The sequence below is a fragment of the Bolinopsis microptera genome, chromosome 11, assembly GCF_026151205.1.
Source record: "Bolinopsis microptera isolate Bmic1 chromosome 11, MBARI_Bmic_1.0, whole genome shotgun sequence".
Taxonomy (NCBI): Eukaryota; Metazoa; Ctenophora; class Tentaculata; order Lobata; family Bolinopsidae; genus Bolinopsis; species Bolinopsis microptera.
The window spans coordinates 17146523-17160645 of NC_087082.1; the positions used below are offsets into that span (position 1 = coordinate 17146523).

General features: G+C 38.0%; 2 protein-coding genes across 14 annotated transcripts in view; one reads left to right on the forward strand and one right to left on the reverse strand.

Annotated features, from left to right (window-relative positions):
- LOC134823236 (uncharacterized) overlaps positions 1–14123 on the reverse strand; it is a 65920-nt gene that overhangs the window by 26123 nt on the left and 25674 nt on the right. The window lies entirely within an intron of this gene.
- Positions 1–14123, forward strand: part of LOC134823172 (patatin-like phospholipase domain-containing protein 7) — a 78461-nt gene that overhangs the window by 7808 nt on the left and 56530 nt on the right. For all 13 annotated transcript variants that reach the window (XM_063834528.1, XM_063834524.1, XM_063834525.1 and 10 more), the window contains 9 exons: positions 74–204; positions 674–823; positions 1027–1160; positions 1365–1496; positions 1673–1812; positions 2785–2882; positions 3169–3277; positions 3496–3566; positions 4058–4173. In XM_063834528.1, coding sequence (XP_063690598.1) covers positions 74–204; positions 674–823; positions 1027–1160; positions 1365–1496; positions 1673–1812; positions 2785–2882; positions 3169–3277; positions 3496–3566; positions 4058–4173 — 1081 coding nt within the window. The remainder of the gene's footprint in view (positions 1–73; positions 205–673; positions 824–1026; positions 1161–1364; positions 1497–1672; positions 1813–2784; positions 2883–3168; positions 3278–3495; positions 3567–4057; positions 4174–14123) is intronic.

Here is a 14123-nt window from a genome sequence, read left to right on the forward strand (position 1 = left end):
ACTCTAGCCTTCCCTATACCACTTGTTCTACATTTCTACATTATCTACTCAACCTTCAATTCCCTTTTTGTAGAAGGGCCAGCTGCTAAGACCGAATCGTCGTTGGAAATGGTTCTAGCAGAATCAGCCCCACATGAAAATGTGGATGATAATAACATTATAAAGATTGCTGTGGAAGATCTTGTCAAACTGCTTGGACTGAAGGTTTGTGCTCTTTTTGTGTCTGCTTATGTATATTTTTAGACAGAACGAATGCATATTGCATATGGAGTTCGGTCTTGCCTAAAAGTAATTCAAAGTGAAGTTTAAACTTTAATAGGTTTTGATTCCTTATGCTTATATCAGTAGACCGGTTTTCTGAAAAATATAGTGCAGCTCTTAGCCGGTTGCAGTCATAACAGTGAAAACGAACTAGAATTTTCTGCGCGCACGAGTGGGTTCGACAGTCGAAGTTCCCTTGTCCAAATTGCTGGGTCTACATTTCATAAGTGATGGAAGGCGCGAACATATTATTGTTGATGGCAACTTTTCGCCAACGCGCGCACACGTATGTACGTTTTATATTTTATAATGATCAATCATGTATGTGATCGAGCTGCCGACTGGCTTGCTCGACTTCACTGTTGACGATTAAACGTACATCCTAACCCTAATGTTTGCCCACAACCCAAAGGACGAGACAGTACTGGAAGGGAAGGTAACACTGGTTCACATAGCTCGCGGTAGTGTTATCTGTAAACAGGGCGACGTGGAGAAGTTCCTGACTTTTGTGGTGTCCGGTCATTTGGAGGTCACTCAACACGACATTCACGATAACGAGGAGGTATGTGGGATTAACGCTTGCCAGAATTCTAGATCTTTACTATCAATTTGGATCCTGCCTAGATCATTAATTATGTGTCACGATAGTGTTGGACCTTCAGAAAACTGAAAAAATACATGGGGCAGTACAAACAACCATTTACATTTCCGAAAAGATTGAAGCTTTTTACCACACTCCTACTTATTCATTTAATACCTTCCCAGGCGTTCCTGTACACCACAAAGTTGGGGGAGTTTATAGGAGTAATGTCAGTGCTGACAGGGGACCCCAGCCAAGTCACTGTCACCGCCATCAAGAGATCTATCATCCTCACTATATCTCGGGCTGATATCATTAAGTTAGTCTAATGAAACTGGTTTCCGTTTCTTCTTTCAGTGCTATAATAATAGTTATCAATATTGAGTAAGCTGTCTCAATTAGCTCTAAATTTTGAATTTCTGCTCTAAATTATATACTACTTGATTGGCGTGATGCTATAGCGGATAACTCCACCACTGAGGTTTAAAAGTAATCCATCTTTCTATCAAGTCCCTCTGCCCAGGCTGATAAGAAGTAACCCAGCTACACTAGAGAAACTGACCCACCAGTTTACAAAACGCATTTCCCTCTTCGTCCGACAGATGGACTATGCCCTGGAGTGGGTTAGTCTCGAGGCTGGACATGCTCTTTACAGGTTCCTATAATCACTGTTATAATTAACGTACAAGTGATCTTTATTTTAGTTTCATTCTCAGATTGATTTCGGCAATCTGACGATTTGTGTCTGAAATCCCTAGAATTCCCACCTAATCAGACATTTCTGTCAAAAAGAGAAGTTCTGAACTAAACTGTAACTTTGTACTGTTTCAGACAAGGGGAGGCGTCACACAGCACGTACATAGTGCTGAGTGGTCGACTCAGATCAGTGCTGGAGCACGACAATGGAAGGAAGGAACTGGTATCTGAGTTTGGTAGAGGGGACACTATCGGGGTAATTGAGTTTGCTACAGGTGAGCCTCTTCAGAGTGGTTAGAAACTGTAAGCTTGCTGACATCACGTGATCATGGTGTTCAGGTCTGTCTTCCTTTCTCAATATATGGTTTACCAATTACCACATATTGTAAAGACTTGCAGTTTTTGCATGCTCTAAATCTTTACACGGCGTGTCACTTACGTGTGCTTCATTGCAATATTGGAGGTGTAGTTTAATCAATAGTATACACAATATATTTTACTTTCATGTGGTTATAGGAAAGTCAATTTAAACAGCAGTCAATAAAGCAAAATTTTATTCAATTACAAGAATAAGGTTAACATAGTCACCGACTAGGGCAACATTTCCATGGACCTAGCCTTAAACGTTGTTACACTGGCTACTGAAGTACATTTTAATTAATTCTGAATGTTACACGTGCAAATCGATGATTAATTCCGATAAGTATAGTAGCAGTCGATTTAAGTACAGATCAGTCGAAAGTACACATTTTATTGTTGTAAAGTAGGACTTTAACAGTCATTGAAGTGATCAAATAGAGTATTTCTTTCGGTTTTTATAACAGGTTAGTATAACTGATAACAGTTTTTACCGTCCATTTATCATTTAAACTAGGGTCATTTTGAGTGTAAGTTTAACGGTAATTTTAGCGAAAAGATAAGTGTGTAGACTTATGTCTAGTTCACTCGTGTGTAATTCACGCGAAAGGGCCAGAGTATGTACAGAGTGTGTGTAAGGGCTCGGAATAGTGTTATAGGTGCAGTGCTCTTTCTTTTTAAGTTTAGTTGCTACAGTATTATATATACGAATCGAAATTATAATAGAAATCATGACCTCATGTTTTGAAAACAAATGGTGCCATGATATTTTTCTGTTTCGAGACATTAAACGTTCTGATAATCGGAATCAGACAGTTAGTTGTTTATTATTTATCCCCTCAGGGTCGCTTCAACAACAAGTCCATATTTAAATGTGAACATCCCCTCAGGGTCGCCCCACACCCACACAGTGCTAGCTGTTCGGGACACGGAACTGGGGAAAATACCTGAGGGCCTCCTTAACACTATCAAACTCTGGCATCCCAAGGTACTTTCACTGCTATTTGGCTGTTTATCGTGTCCGGAAGTGAAGATAACAACTTTGATTGAAACGTATTTACTATTTCAATGTTCGGTGGACCGTTAACCGTTGGTTTTACGTGGATTTAGCAGCTGCTGACCTCCTTAGTTATGCTTTTTGTTTTTTGTCAAATTTTATGATTTCTGATCTATTTCCACAAGAATGATCTACATTTTAAAATGAAGAAGTTTATGATTAAAATCCTAAATAAGGAATTATTATTAAACCCAAATTGCAAGTTAAACCTCCTCAGACAGTATCAAGACTGATCCAGCTGTTAGGAAACCAGGTCCTGGGCCAGGTCAAGTACAGCTCCAGAGAACAACCTCATCTTCACAAACCCTTACAACAAGGGGGACCTGGTGGGTTTGTCTATCTTATGACAGTTAACAGTGTACGAATTTTGTATTTTAATTGGTTCAAAATCGCTTAGATGTCCTTATCATCTGTTGACATTGTGTGAATGTGAACATTCGCCACGCCTTTCATGACTCGATTTAGAATCGGAGTCAGAGTGAGCATGAAAAATGGAGGGAATGTGAAATGTTTGTAGTACCTGACGATTAATCCCTCCCCCCAGGTAGCAACAACATTCACCACACGCCCAACACTAACCTTGCCACGGTAGCCCTACTTCCCTGCACTAGAAATGTGAGTATGTTTCGAAGTCGTTTTATCCACTTACGTGCTTTGTCTTTCTACCTCTGTGCAGTGTCCAGCTTAATTTTACGTGCTTTGTCTTTCTACCTCTGTGCAGTGTCCAGCTTAGTTTTATAACCTGCTTTAATTCGGTTAATGAAACTACCTTACGAGACATATTTATATGGTACGAAATTCGGGGAGTTTTGGAAAAAATGGGAAAAAATCCCCATATTTTCGTACTGAATTTCTGAAATTTCGCACTGAATTACTGAATTTCTGAAAAAATCCCCATATTTTCGTTCCCCCATAATTTCGATCCCCGCTAATTATGATCCACATAAATATGTTTTGTAAGGTACTAAAAAACTTTCACGTCCACGTCCAACCAGCATGGTTTTACGTGACTTGATAACATCACAAAGTTTACACAAATTCTACTTGTACCTCAAGAAACCACCATACCCAATCCAACAACGCCTCCTAAAATTACTCCCCCGCAGGTGCCACTTCACGCCTTCTCAGCAGCTCTCTGCTCCGCAGTAAACACTATAGGACCCTGCACCAGACTTACCTCCTCCCTCATCATCAAGCAGCTTGGCAGTGACGCTCTAAACAGGTACGGGGAGACTGGTCAATTTAGTGGGGTGGTGGGGTCCTGGAGCAGATTCTAGGTGGGGTCCTGAAGCGGATTCTAGGTGGGGTCCTGGAGCGGATTCTAGGTGGGGTCATGGAGCGGATTCTGGGTGGGGTCCTGGGGTTTACGTTATGCAGTTCTTACTGCCATATAATTATGATGGCCTGGCTATCATATCAGCCTTAATTCTCATATTATATTCTATTTATTGCCTTCTGTTAACTCCTTAGTAATGGGTTACCGTCTTTATCTAGTAAATCTATTAAGTTCATTAAACGTCGGATCCGTCTCTGTGGATGTTGTTTCATCCGTTATCCCGGATTTTCTTATCATAAATAAAATAATTATAAAAACGCTAGAATTAACTGAATGTGTTCTTTCTTTAGCCTTAATAAGTGTTAAAAAGGATTTATTCTTATATGACCAATTATACACAATTTCACGTTGAAGATCTATGTACTCCATGAGTCGTTTCTTAATACGCACGCGCACGGCTCCGTTGTCTAGTCTTTCACATTATTCCTCTGCCCTACGTTTCCTTTCGTTTATAGGAATTGCTGGGGAATTGCTGCATGTGCAGAAAGCAAGTTTCAGTAGATGATTCAATCCGAAATATGAATCGTGTTGTCCGATGGGCTTCAAAGACCGCTTATTAAACTCCTCAGATTGCCAGTTTCCTCGGGTGTTACTATCGATAAAATAAGATTCCATAAAATGAATGTGTTTTTATTGCAGATTCTTTTACCAGAGCTGCCTCGTTACATAAGATAACTTCCTTTACTGCTCCTGAGATTCATTATAAGGATATTTAGTTTTCCGGTTTGAACGTAGTATTTAATTAATCCATTATTTAGTCCAAGAATAGTAGTGTTATGTTGTTGATCATAAAGTACATTTTAATTGGGTTAAAACTAAACATACAAGATTGATTACGTATTGTTTGATAATAAAGCATCTCATGAGATTGATAAAGTAATTCAAGACATTCGAAGAAGTGTCTGCTCAGAGTGGGACTTGGAGCCACCAACGGGCTTCTGCAAGTTCTTATTAAGAACTTTTTAAATTGTAAGTTTATTACTATCTTATATATTTATTTTAAACTTAAAGCTTACGATTTATTATAATTAAATTATTATAATTACGAATTATTATAATTAAAATCCTGAAACTAGCTTAATGGTAATTATACCGATCACATAATAATGTCTTCTTTGTAATTGTACGTTCAGTATTAACGACTAACGTGTCGTAAAGTAGAGCATGCACTACTGTATAAATCCTTACTACTCAGAAGCCTTGGCCTTGGCCTGCGAGTGCAATTCCAGATTTAACGGCTCTGCAGCTCTGCTCTGACTACCTACCGATAAGTTTCACATTATTTCAAAAATATATTCTTAGTTAAAGGTTAACAAAATATTCTGAATGATACTAGAGGAAAAAAATGGTTATATCAATTGCTCTTAAACTTAAAATTACATTTAATTACGTTCACATTAAGTTTTATACACATCTATTCCTAATTTCGAATTAGGAAAATATTCCGATGAATTTTTAAAACTTAATTTCTGATAGATAACTCGAAATCATATCAATAACATATTCTAATCCTGGTACACTCACAGTGATAATAGTCGAACTCAACGTTTTGTTTAATGTGATTGTATTAAAGATAAGTATTTTTTGAACGAGAATGTTCCTAAACTTTCTCCTTTTATTTCCTCCTTAGTCTTAATTAAATTCTGATTTTTATAAGATTTTCTACTTTATTATGTCTAATATTATATAAGCATGTTGTTATTGTTGTTCTTTATATTATAAAACAACAATTCTTTAGATCTTAAATACTTGCATAACAATAAAAATCAATTCATTTATTTCCGTGCCCCATACTTGAAAAAAATTAGGCAATGTTTCTTTTAAGCCAGTTTTAGGAAGTAGTCGACCTTCTCAGCAACATGGAGGTACCCCCTTCTGAGCAACATGGAGGTACCCCCCTTCTGAGCAACATGGAGGTACCCCCCTTCTGAGCAACATGGAGGTACCCCCCTTCTGAGCAACATGGAGGTACCCCCCTTCTGAGCAACATGGAGGTACCCCCCTTCTGAGCAACATGGAGGTACCCCCCTTCTGAGCAACATGGAGGTACCCCCCTTCTGAGCAACATGGAGGTACCCCCCTTCTGAGCAACATGGAGGTACCCCCTTCTGAGCAACATGGAGGTACCCCCCTTCTGAGCAACATGGAGGTACCCCCCTTCTCAGCAACATGGAGGTACCCCCTTCTGAGCAACATGGAGGTACCCCCCTTCTGAGCAACATGGAGGTACCCCCCTTCTGAGCAACATGGAGGTACCCCCCTTCTGAGCAACATGGAGGTACCCCCCTTCTGAGCAACATGGAGGTACCCCCCTTCTGAGCAACATGGAGGTACCCCCCTTCTCAGCAACATGGAGGTACCCCCTTCTGAATAATGAAACCCGGTTCGTGCTTGTTGTAGTGTAAGTTGTAACCGTCCATTATTTCAAACAGTGATAGGCCTTTATTGCCTTCTTCAACGTTTGGTGGATAATTAAAAATATCTAAATCGATCATCTTACCATGTAATATAATATAATAATTAATATACAAAATATTTATCATATTCTGACGAGCTCTTTGGAAGGCTGATGTTTTCTTCCATAGAATTAAGTTGATGTATTTCTCTGAATCTGTTGAAGACACTCAAACAGTGTTAAACATTTGAGTAAGAGTATAACGATGAATGTGGCCTGTTCAAATCTCTCCCTGCCATCTGAATTGGCATATCTGTTTGGAGCACTTTTCTTATATCTTTAGACCATTTCCACTTATCTGAGCGGTGTTTTCTGAAAAATTAAATTAATTGTGACTTTAGCAACCGCCAAGTTTGATTTGTCAATGAAACTCTGTTCATTCAAACAAGAAGTTCCAGGTGTTTCATCGACAATTGTTGGTTGACGATGCTGGATTTCGTGGAGCTGAGGAACGTGCACCTCATCAGAGCTTCCGACTCGAATGTGTAGTTCATCAGCACAGAGAGTCTGTTTCTTCTTAAAAAGCTAATAGATCTGCGTTTGAGAATTGACTGTTTTAGCTTTACTTAGGTAATTGTAGCTAATGTAAGTTTACATAACATTGATGACTGTTATCTTGTCCATGAGGTCGAAAAGCGACGCTAGAGAGTATACTGCATAGCCTTGCCTGAAGTAACAGTCCACATAGAAGGCCCTGACCCTGTAGGTGAAAGCTCTTTTCCACGTTAATTTATGGGCCTCGATGTTGCCTGGACTGATGTGGTTGGACATTTCTCTGTTCAAGTGTCCCGATCCCATGGCCACCTTGGCCTGGTTGCCCACTGGTTCCAAATTGTGTCCAATGGCCATTCGCAGGGCTTCACTGAAGAGTGTCCATGAAGTTTGCTTTAGTTGGATTGTTTCCTGGAGGGTGAGCTGTGGAGGGGACGAGTGTGAGATCGGATAATGATTCTGCGTAGGTTAGTTGGTTGGGAGCAAGGTTGGTTTGGAGTGCTAATGGTTGGAGAGTCATGTTTCTAGGGAATTTTGTGGTTATGGTTTACAATCATTAAGGCACAAGCAGGATGATGTGGTTTTGCTATGATCATATATATTTATTACCGAGTAAGTCAGTTGTCTTATATGCTTAATTATACATTATAACCTCGTTCTTTTTTGACGGCGTTATTCTCACTCTCTGGCGGCATCGTTAACAGTATAACTTATTCCTCGTTCTTCTGACGGCGTCGCTCTATAATAGCGGTTTAACTTATGCTCAATAATATTAATATTATACCTTACTTACCCGGTAATAAAGTTCAAGTAAAATTGCGGCGGCAAGCCAAGTGCTCGACAGCGTTTATTTTATAACATGTGTAAGATTTAAATAACAAGGCGGAGTTAGTTTGCAGATCAACGGTTACAAGTGCTTGGTTTATCGGTGGGGGTGAGTAGGTGGGGGGGGGGGGGGGGGGGCCGATGGTGAAAAGTGGTGAAAAATGGTGAATTTTTCTTTTATTTTGCCAATTTACCATAAAAAATGTTCACAATTTTTCACCATTTTTCACCATTTCAAATTGAAATTTTTTTAATAGCTAAATTAAATAATGTTGTGATGTGTTGTAATGACATGATGTTTTACGTATAATTCAGGTATGCTCTGGTAGTCATTCTCTGGTAGGTTCAATGCTTCTACCATCCCTTTCACAAACTTTTCCCTCATTTCTATTTTTACTGATGCGTCAATGTTCGGGCTTTTCTTCTCAGCTTTAACAATCAAACGTTTAACGATCTTCTGTTTACCTTTCGTTGTGCTTGTACTCGCCAAACATTGATTAATGCTTTCAGGTTCGATATATTTTTGTCTGACAATCTGTTTATTATACATGCATGTACAATGGCCAAATTCTCATTCTCAAAAATACTCATGATCCCCCTACCATTAGTGGTTGGGCAAAGCTCTGCTTGGTTTCTGCCATATATTGATAACAATGAAATAAAATAAATTCACGTTCTGCTCGTTCTTTCATTTCCTTTGCTGTATCTTATGGACGCTAAACCTTTTCCTATACGATTAATTAGACCCACAAGGTGGGATCAGAATATGAAAACATAAGAAATAAATAATAAAATAAATAAATAAAGAATAATATCACTTTATTATAACTGTAGAATCTCGAATTAATTTAAATGACTTTTATTGCAATTTGCATAGTTAATTAAAGTAGTACACACTGTACTCAGATTGCCATCGAGTTTCCTCGTTGGCAATCTGAGTTGAAGATCTATGTATTCCATGAGTCTTTTCTTAATCCGCACGGCTCTGTTCCTTTCACATTCCTCATCTGCCCTACGTTTTCTTTCGTTTATAGGAATTGCTGCATGTGCAGAAAGCAAGTTTCAGTAGATGATTCAATCCGAAATATGAATCGTGACAGTCTGTTTATTATTATACATGCATGTACAATGGCCAAATTCTCATTATCAAAAATACTCATGATCCCATAGTAGAGCCGTGAGCCGGCTAGCCGACGGCAATCGGCTGGCTAAGAGAAAAAATCGGCTGGCTAGCCGGCTAAGCCGGCTAAAACTGGGAATGGGATTACCAGATCCTAATATCAGATATTGTACCAAAAATTTTTATTTTGCTAATATTACTATTTTGTATTAAAATTGATTGGCTTATACTTTATGTTTCTTTATACTTTATGTCGATTTTAAGGGCAAAACTTGAAATGGAAGGTAACAAGTGATACAATTTCATAACTTCAATAATAATAAGTTAGTCAATAATAAGTTAGGAAATTCTCACTGGTCAGAGTCAATCTCTAATTTACTTATAAAACTTAACAAAAGATCTCTGTTACGATTAATAAGCATAATTGTCTGATGAGATCTTTGATCTCCTCTTGTTTACAGTCAGCCCTGCTGCTGACCATGTTCTTTCCACATCAGCAGCGGATGCAGGAACCGAAAATATAGCGCGCTAATTTTGAAAGAAGGGGCAATGTATCACTTATCACTACGACATTTCCAAAATCTAAGAGTGTCCATCTTGGACAGAAAGTTTTTAGGGCACTGCAAGGCCTCATATACTTTAATTTCGTCTTTAAGACGATCCGTCTGACGGTTCTGAAATTTATGAAATTTATCTCTAAAGTCGATCATGGTATAATTTGTTACATGCCGTCTAGATTCCCGGCCTGAAGTAGAGATAAGTGATAACTGCTGAAAATGTGTTAGCCGATCGGCTAGCCGATGGCGATCGGCTGGCTAAGCTGGCAATTTCAATCGGCTGGCTAAGCCGGCTTAGCCGGCTAGCTCACGCCTCTATCCCATAGATATCATAATTTACAATACTCACCTATTTCTCCGTCTTTCCTCCTTCCATTCAAACCTTTATTTTAGATCCTCATTTCCATTCCATACGAATGAGTACAAGTAAAACACTTTAAATATAAAATATGAAATGTACTAAACAAATAAAAAACAAGAATGATAAGAACAGCCAGTGCGAGACACCTCGTCCTCCCGAGCTAATGAGGGCTGCTGTATGGCTCTGTGCTGGGCGAGGTGGGGCTGTGGAAATAGGGCGGGGGCGCCGGCTGGGTGTCCATTCTTGCCGCCAGTTGATCCGCCAAGTACTCCAATTCCACTGTTAGGTCTCTTATTCTTCTTTCTGCCCGCCTGAGGCGTTTCTTGAGTTCTTCTAACTCTTTCAGGTCGTCGGTATACGCACTGCTGATGGCAGTAACGGCCTTCATCAGGTCCCTTGATGATGACATGCTAGTAACTAGAAAAGTGATAGATACCATTAGTGGTTGGGCAAAGCGCTGCTTGGTTTCTGCCATATATTGATAACAATGAAATAAAATAAATTCACGTTCTGCTCGTTCTTTTCTTTCCTTTGCTGAATCTTATGGACGCTAAAGTTTTTCCTATACGATTAATGAGATCCAAGGTGGGATCAGAATATGGAAACATAAGAAACAAATTCACCGCCTCCGTCATCGTACATGTAACTAAATAACGCTCGAAATATGAAAAATATTCTAAACAATACAATTCATTTCATTGCACGAGTTAGTAAATTGCTAAATATACCTTTAAAATCCCAAATTATTGGATATAAAAATATCCCATCATGAATGTATGGCCTGGCTCCAAATATTTCACTGTTATATTGTCAAGCCCGAGGTCAGGGCTGTTTATGAGCGAACATAACGCAGTGTAAAGCGTCCAACATTTGTTCTGAGCGGAACAATTGTCTGCCCACAGAATTTTTTCCCGGCTTTTACCAATTCTCCCTTCAGCAAAATACCTTATGGTGGATCAGAATATGGAAACATAAGAAAGGATTTAAATATTATTTTATTATAACTGTAGAATTTCAAATTAATTCAAATGATTTCTATTGCATAGTAAATTAAAGTAGTACGCTGTACACCTTTACTACATATTGTGATAGATAGTGACATGTGAAGGGAGATGGTCATGTGATTTCTGACTTGATGCTCTAACCTATTACCTATTACCTATTACCTATTACATATATTACCTATTACCTATTACCTATTACCTATTACATATTACCTATTACCTATTACCTATTACCTATTACCTATTACCTATTACCTATTACCTATTAACTATTACCTATTACCTATTACCTATTACCTATTACCTATTACCTATTACCTATTACCTATTGCCTATTGCCTATTAACCTATAACCTATAACCTATTAACCTATGGCATATTACCTATTACCTATTACCTATTACCTATTCCTCTAACCTATTACCTTTTACCTATTACCTATTACCTATTACCTATTACCTATTACCTATTACCTATTACCTATTACCTATTACCTATTACCTATTACCTATTACCTATTACCTATTAACCTATTACCTATAACCTATAACCTATGGCCTATTACCTATTACCTATTACCTATTACCTATTCCTCTAACTTATTACCTTTTACCTATTACCTATTACCTATTACATATTACTTACTACCTGTTACTTACTACCTCTAACCTATTACCCCTAACCTCTAACCTTATTTCACATATATACATTTGAATAACAATATTTTTTTGTTGACAAAATGTGATATTTTTCATCATTTTTGAAGGCCAAAATTACGTTTGCATGGTACAAAAGTGCGGATTCAACTGATATACCGCCTACCGGTGAGTGGTGACTCTCTTCTTTTTATACAATCATTAATGAGGATTATCTTTAGTTCAACTAAATAATTGTAAATCTATAAAATAAATAACTACATAATTTTTAATTACTGTCAGACTGATGGAATAGTGAAATATAATTGTAATAATAGATAGTAATAGTTTTTTTTCATCCTAAAAATGGTGGAATATGGGTGAAACTCAAACTTATCAACAGCAGGCTCCCTTTATTTTCTGATTATCCCATAATAACAAATCGCAAACACAAATATGAACGAATTATTTCTGGTCAATACTATTGTTGATTGACGCTGCATTAGCGTCTGCATTAACGTGCATGACAGCGTATCAATCAGGTTATCGAGGAATGTTGTTGAATTTTTAGATCGTTCCCTTTTGAGGATCTTAATAATGTCCACAACTGAAGTAGTTTCATCAATATAAATTGTCATATACTCAATTTCACTTCATTTGTAAATTCTCATTAGTTCGTATTATTTCAGAGTTTCAGATCGATTGAATTCGCATTGCAAAGATAAACAGTTATATTTGTATAAAATGATAAATGTTTCTATACATAACAATAGTCTCCTCAATGTCACTGTTAACAAACATCTATAATCTTCTCCTTAATATCACCGTTAACCATTGACCCAGATGATACTATGATGATCTTTAGCGAATATATTTATCAGAAACATTGATGCTGACATGTGGGTAACAGATCTTTCTATTCAGTTCCACAGGTCACATCACTAATGAGAGTCTTGAGCCAATATCAATATCATGGTAAACAAATCCACACGTCATAAGTAGAGAGCCAATATCAACATCATGTGCCATCCCTCCCTAGTCCCTATAGGGAAAAATACATCTTATCAATACATCTTATAAAATCAATATATGAAATGATAAATCATCACTCATCAGATCAAAATCAAAATCAAATTAGATAGAAATCATATCAACATAAATGTCTACTCACATCTTTACTTTTTCGCATAAGCAATCTTTCGGAATCTTTGGGATATCCGCTTCTACAGCTGTTTACCAACTAGTTTACTACTGTGCATAGGTGTCTTGATGCCAGATATCCAGCCTGAAAAGAACTGAATTGGTGTATCTAATTCCAGAAACCACGAATCTCCTTGGCCCTAAGTAAATTTGCTGCCCGAGATAATTTTTTACTTACGGAAATTTCCTATGATATCTTCTAGCTTTGCATGGCCGTCACCTCTTGCTACATTTTGAAGCACATTTTCTCAAGACTCGCTTTAATAATTAATTTTGATTGTACATATTGCTCTGTATTTATCCTTGGATCGATCTGGAAATTAAAAATATAAATTTTGTATTTCATTAATTAAGTTAATTTTATGATTTACGTCTAAAGAAAATCAGCCATCTAATATGATGCCCTACATTTGAAAGCTTAAGAATACATTATATACTATATTATATAATATGTTGTATCCATCTGGATGATACTGATCGTACTTGAGCGGTTTGACTCATTTGAGGCATCCTCATGAGACGCACCGTTAACTGTATCAATTGTTCCATTTTTATTTCTTTCAGGACATTTGGTAGTGGCCTCCAATTCCTGGGATCTGACAGTTCTTTTGACATGTCCAAGATCGGGCCACAGAATGCCTTCAGGTTGTATCGTTGCTTCTCCAGTATCTTGTTCTCGTTGTTCGCTGTTCGTTTTCCGTTTCTCCGTTCCAGGGCCCCGAAGAGCAAGTTTTGCAGATTCAGGACCCTGTCCCGGATCAAAACGAACTCCCCCGGCTCTTTATCTGTCTTTCGTTTGTTCAACTCACAGAATATTTCACAGGCAACGTTGTTAACGTATTTGTACAGCTCCGGGTCCAAAATAACAGGACCCGGGAGCCTCACGAACTCTGTGATTTTTGCTGGTCCGACAGTTGCTGGTCTGACAGTGTACTGCTGACTTACTTCTTTCACTTTTTTGATTTTTCTATAGTTCGTCCTCTTCATTTTCCTAACTTTATCTTCTTTTCCCCTGCTTCTACCGAAACTTTTTTCACTCGTTCACTTTCTTCGTCCTTTTTTTCTATTGTTTGTCTTCTTCCTCTTCCTTGTTTTATCTTTATCCCCCCTTCCAACTCTCTTGCTCTCCCTCGTCCTCGTCCCATAGCTTTATTAGAATTGGTCATACATCAGTGTACCGACGGCAG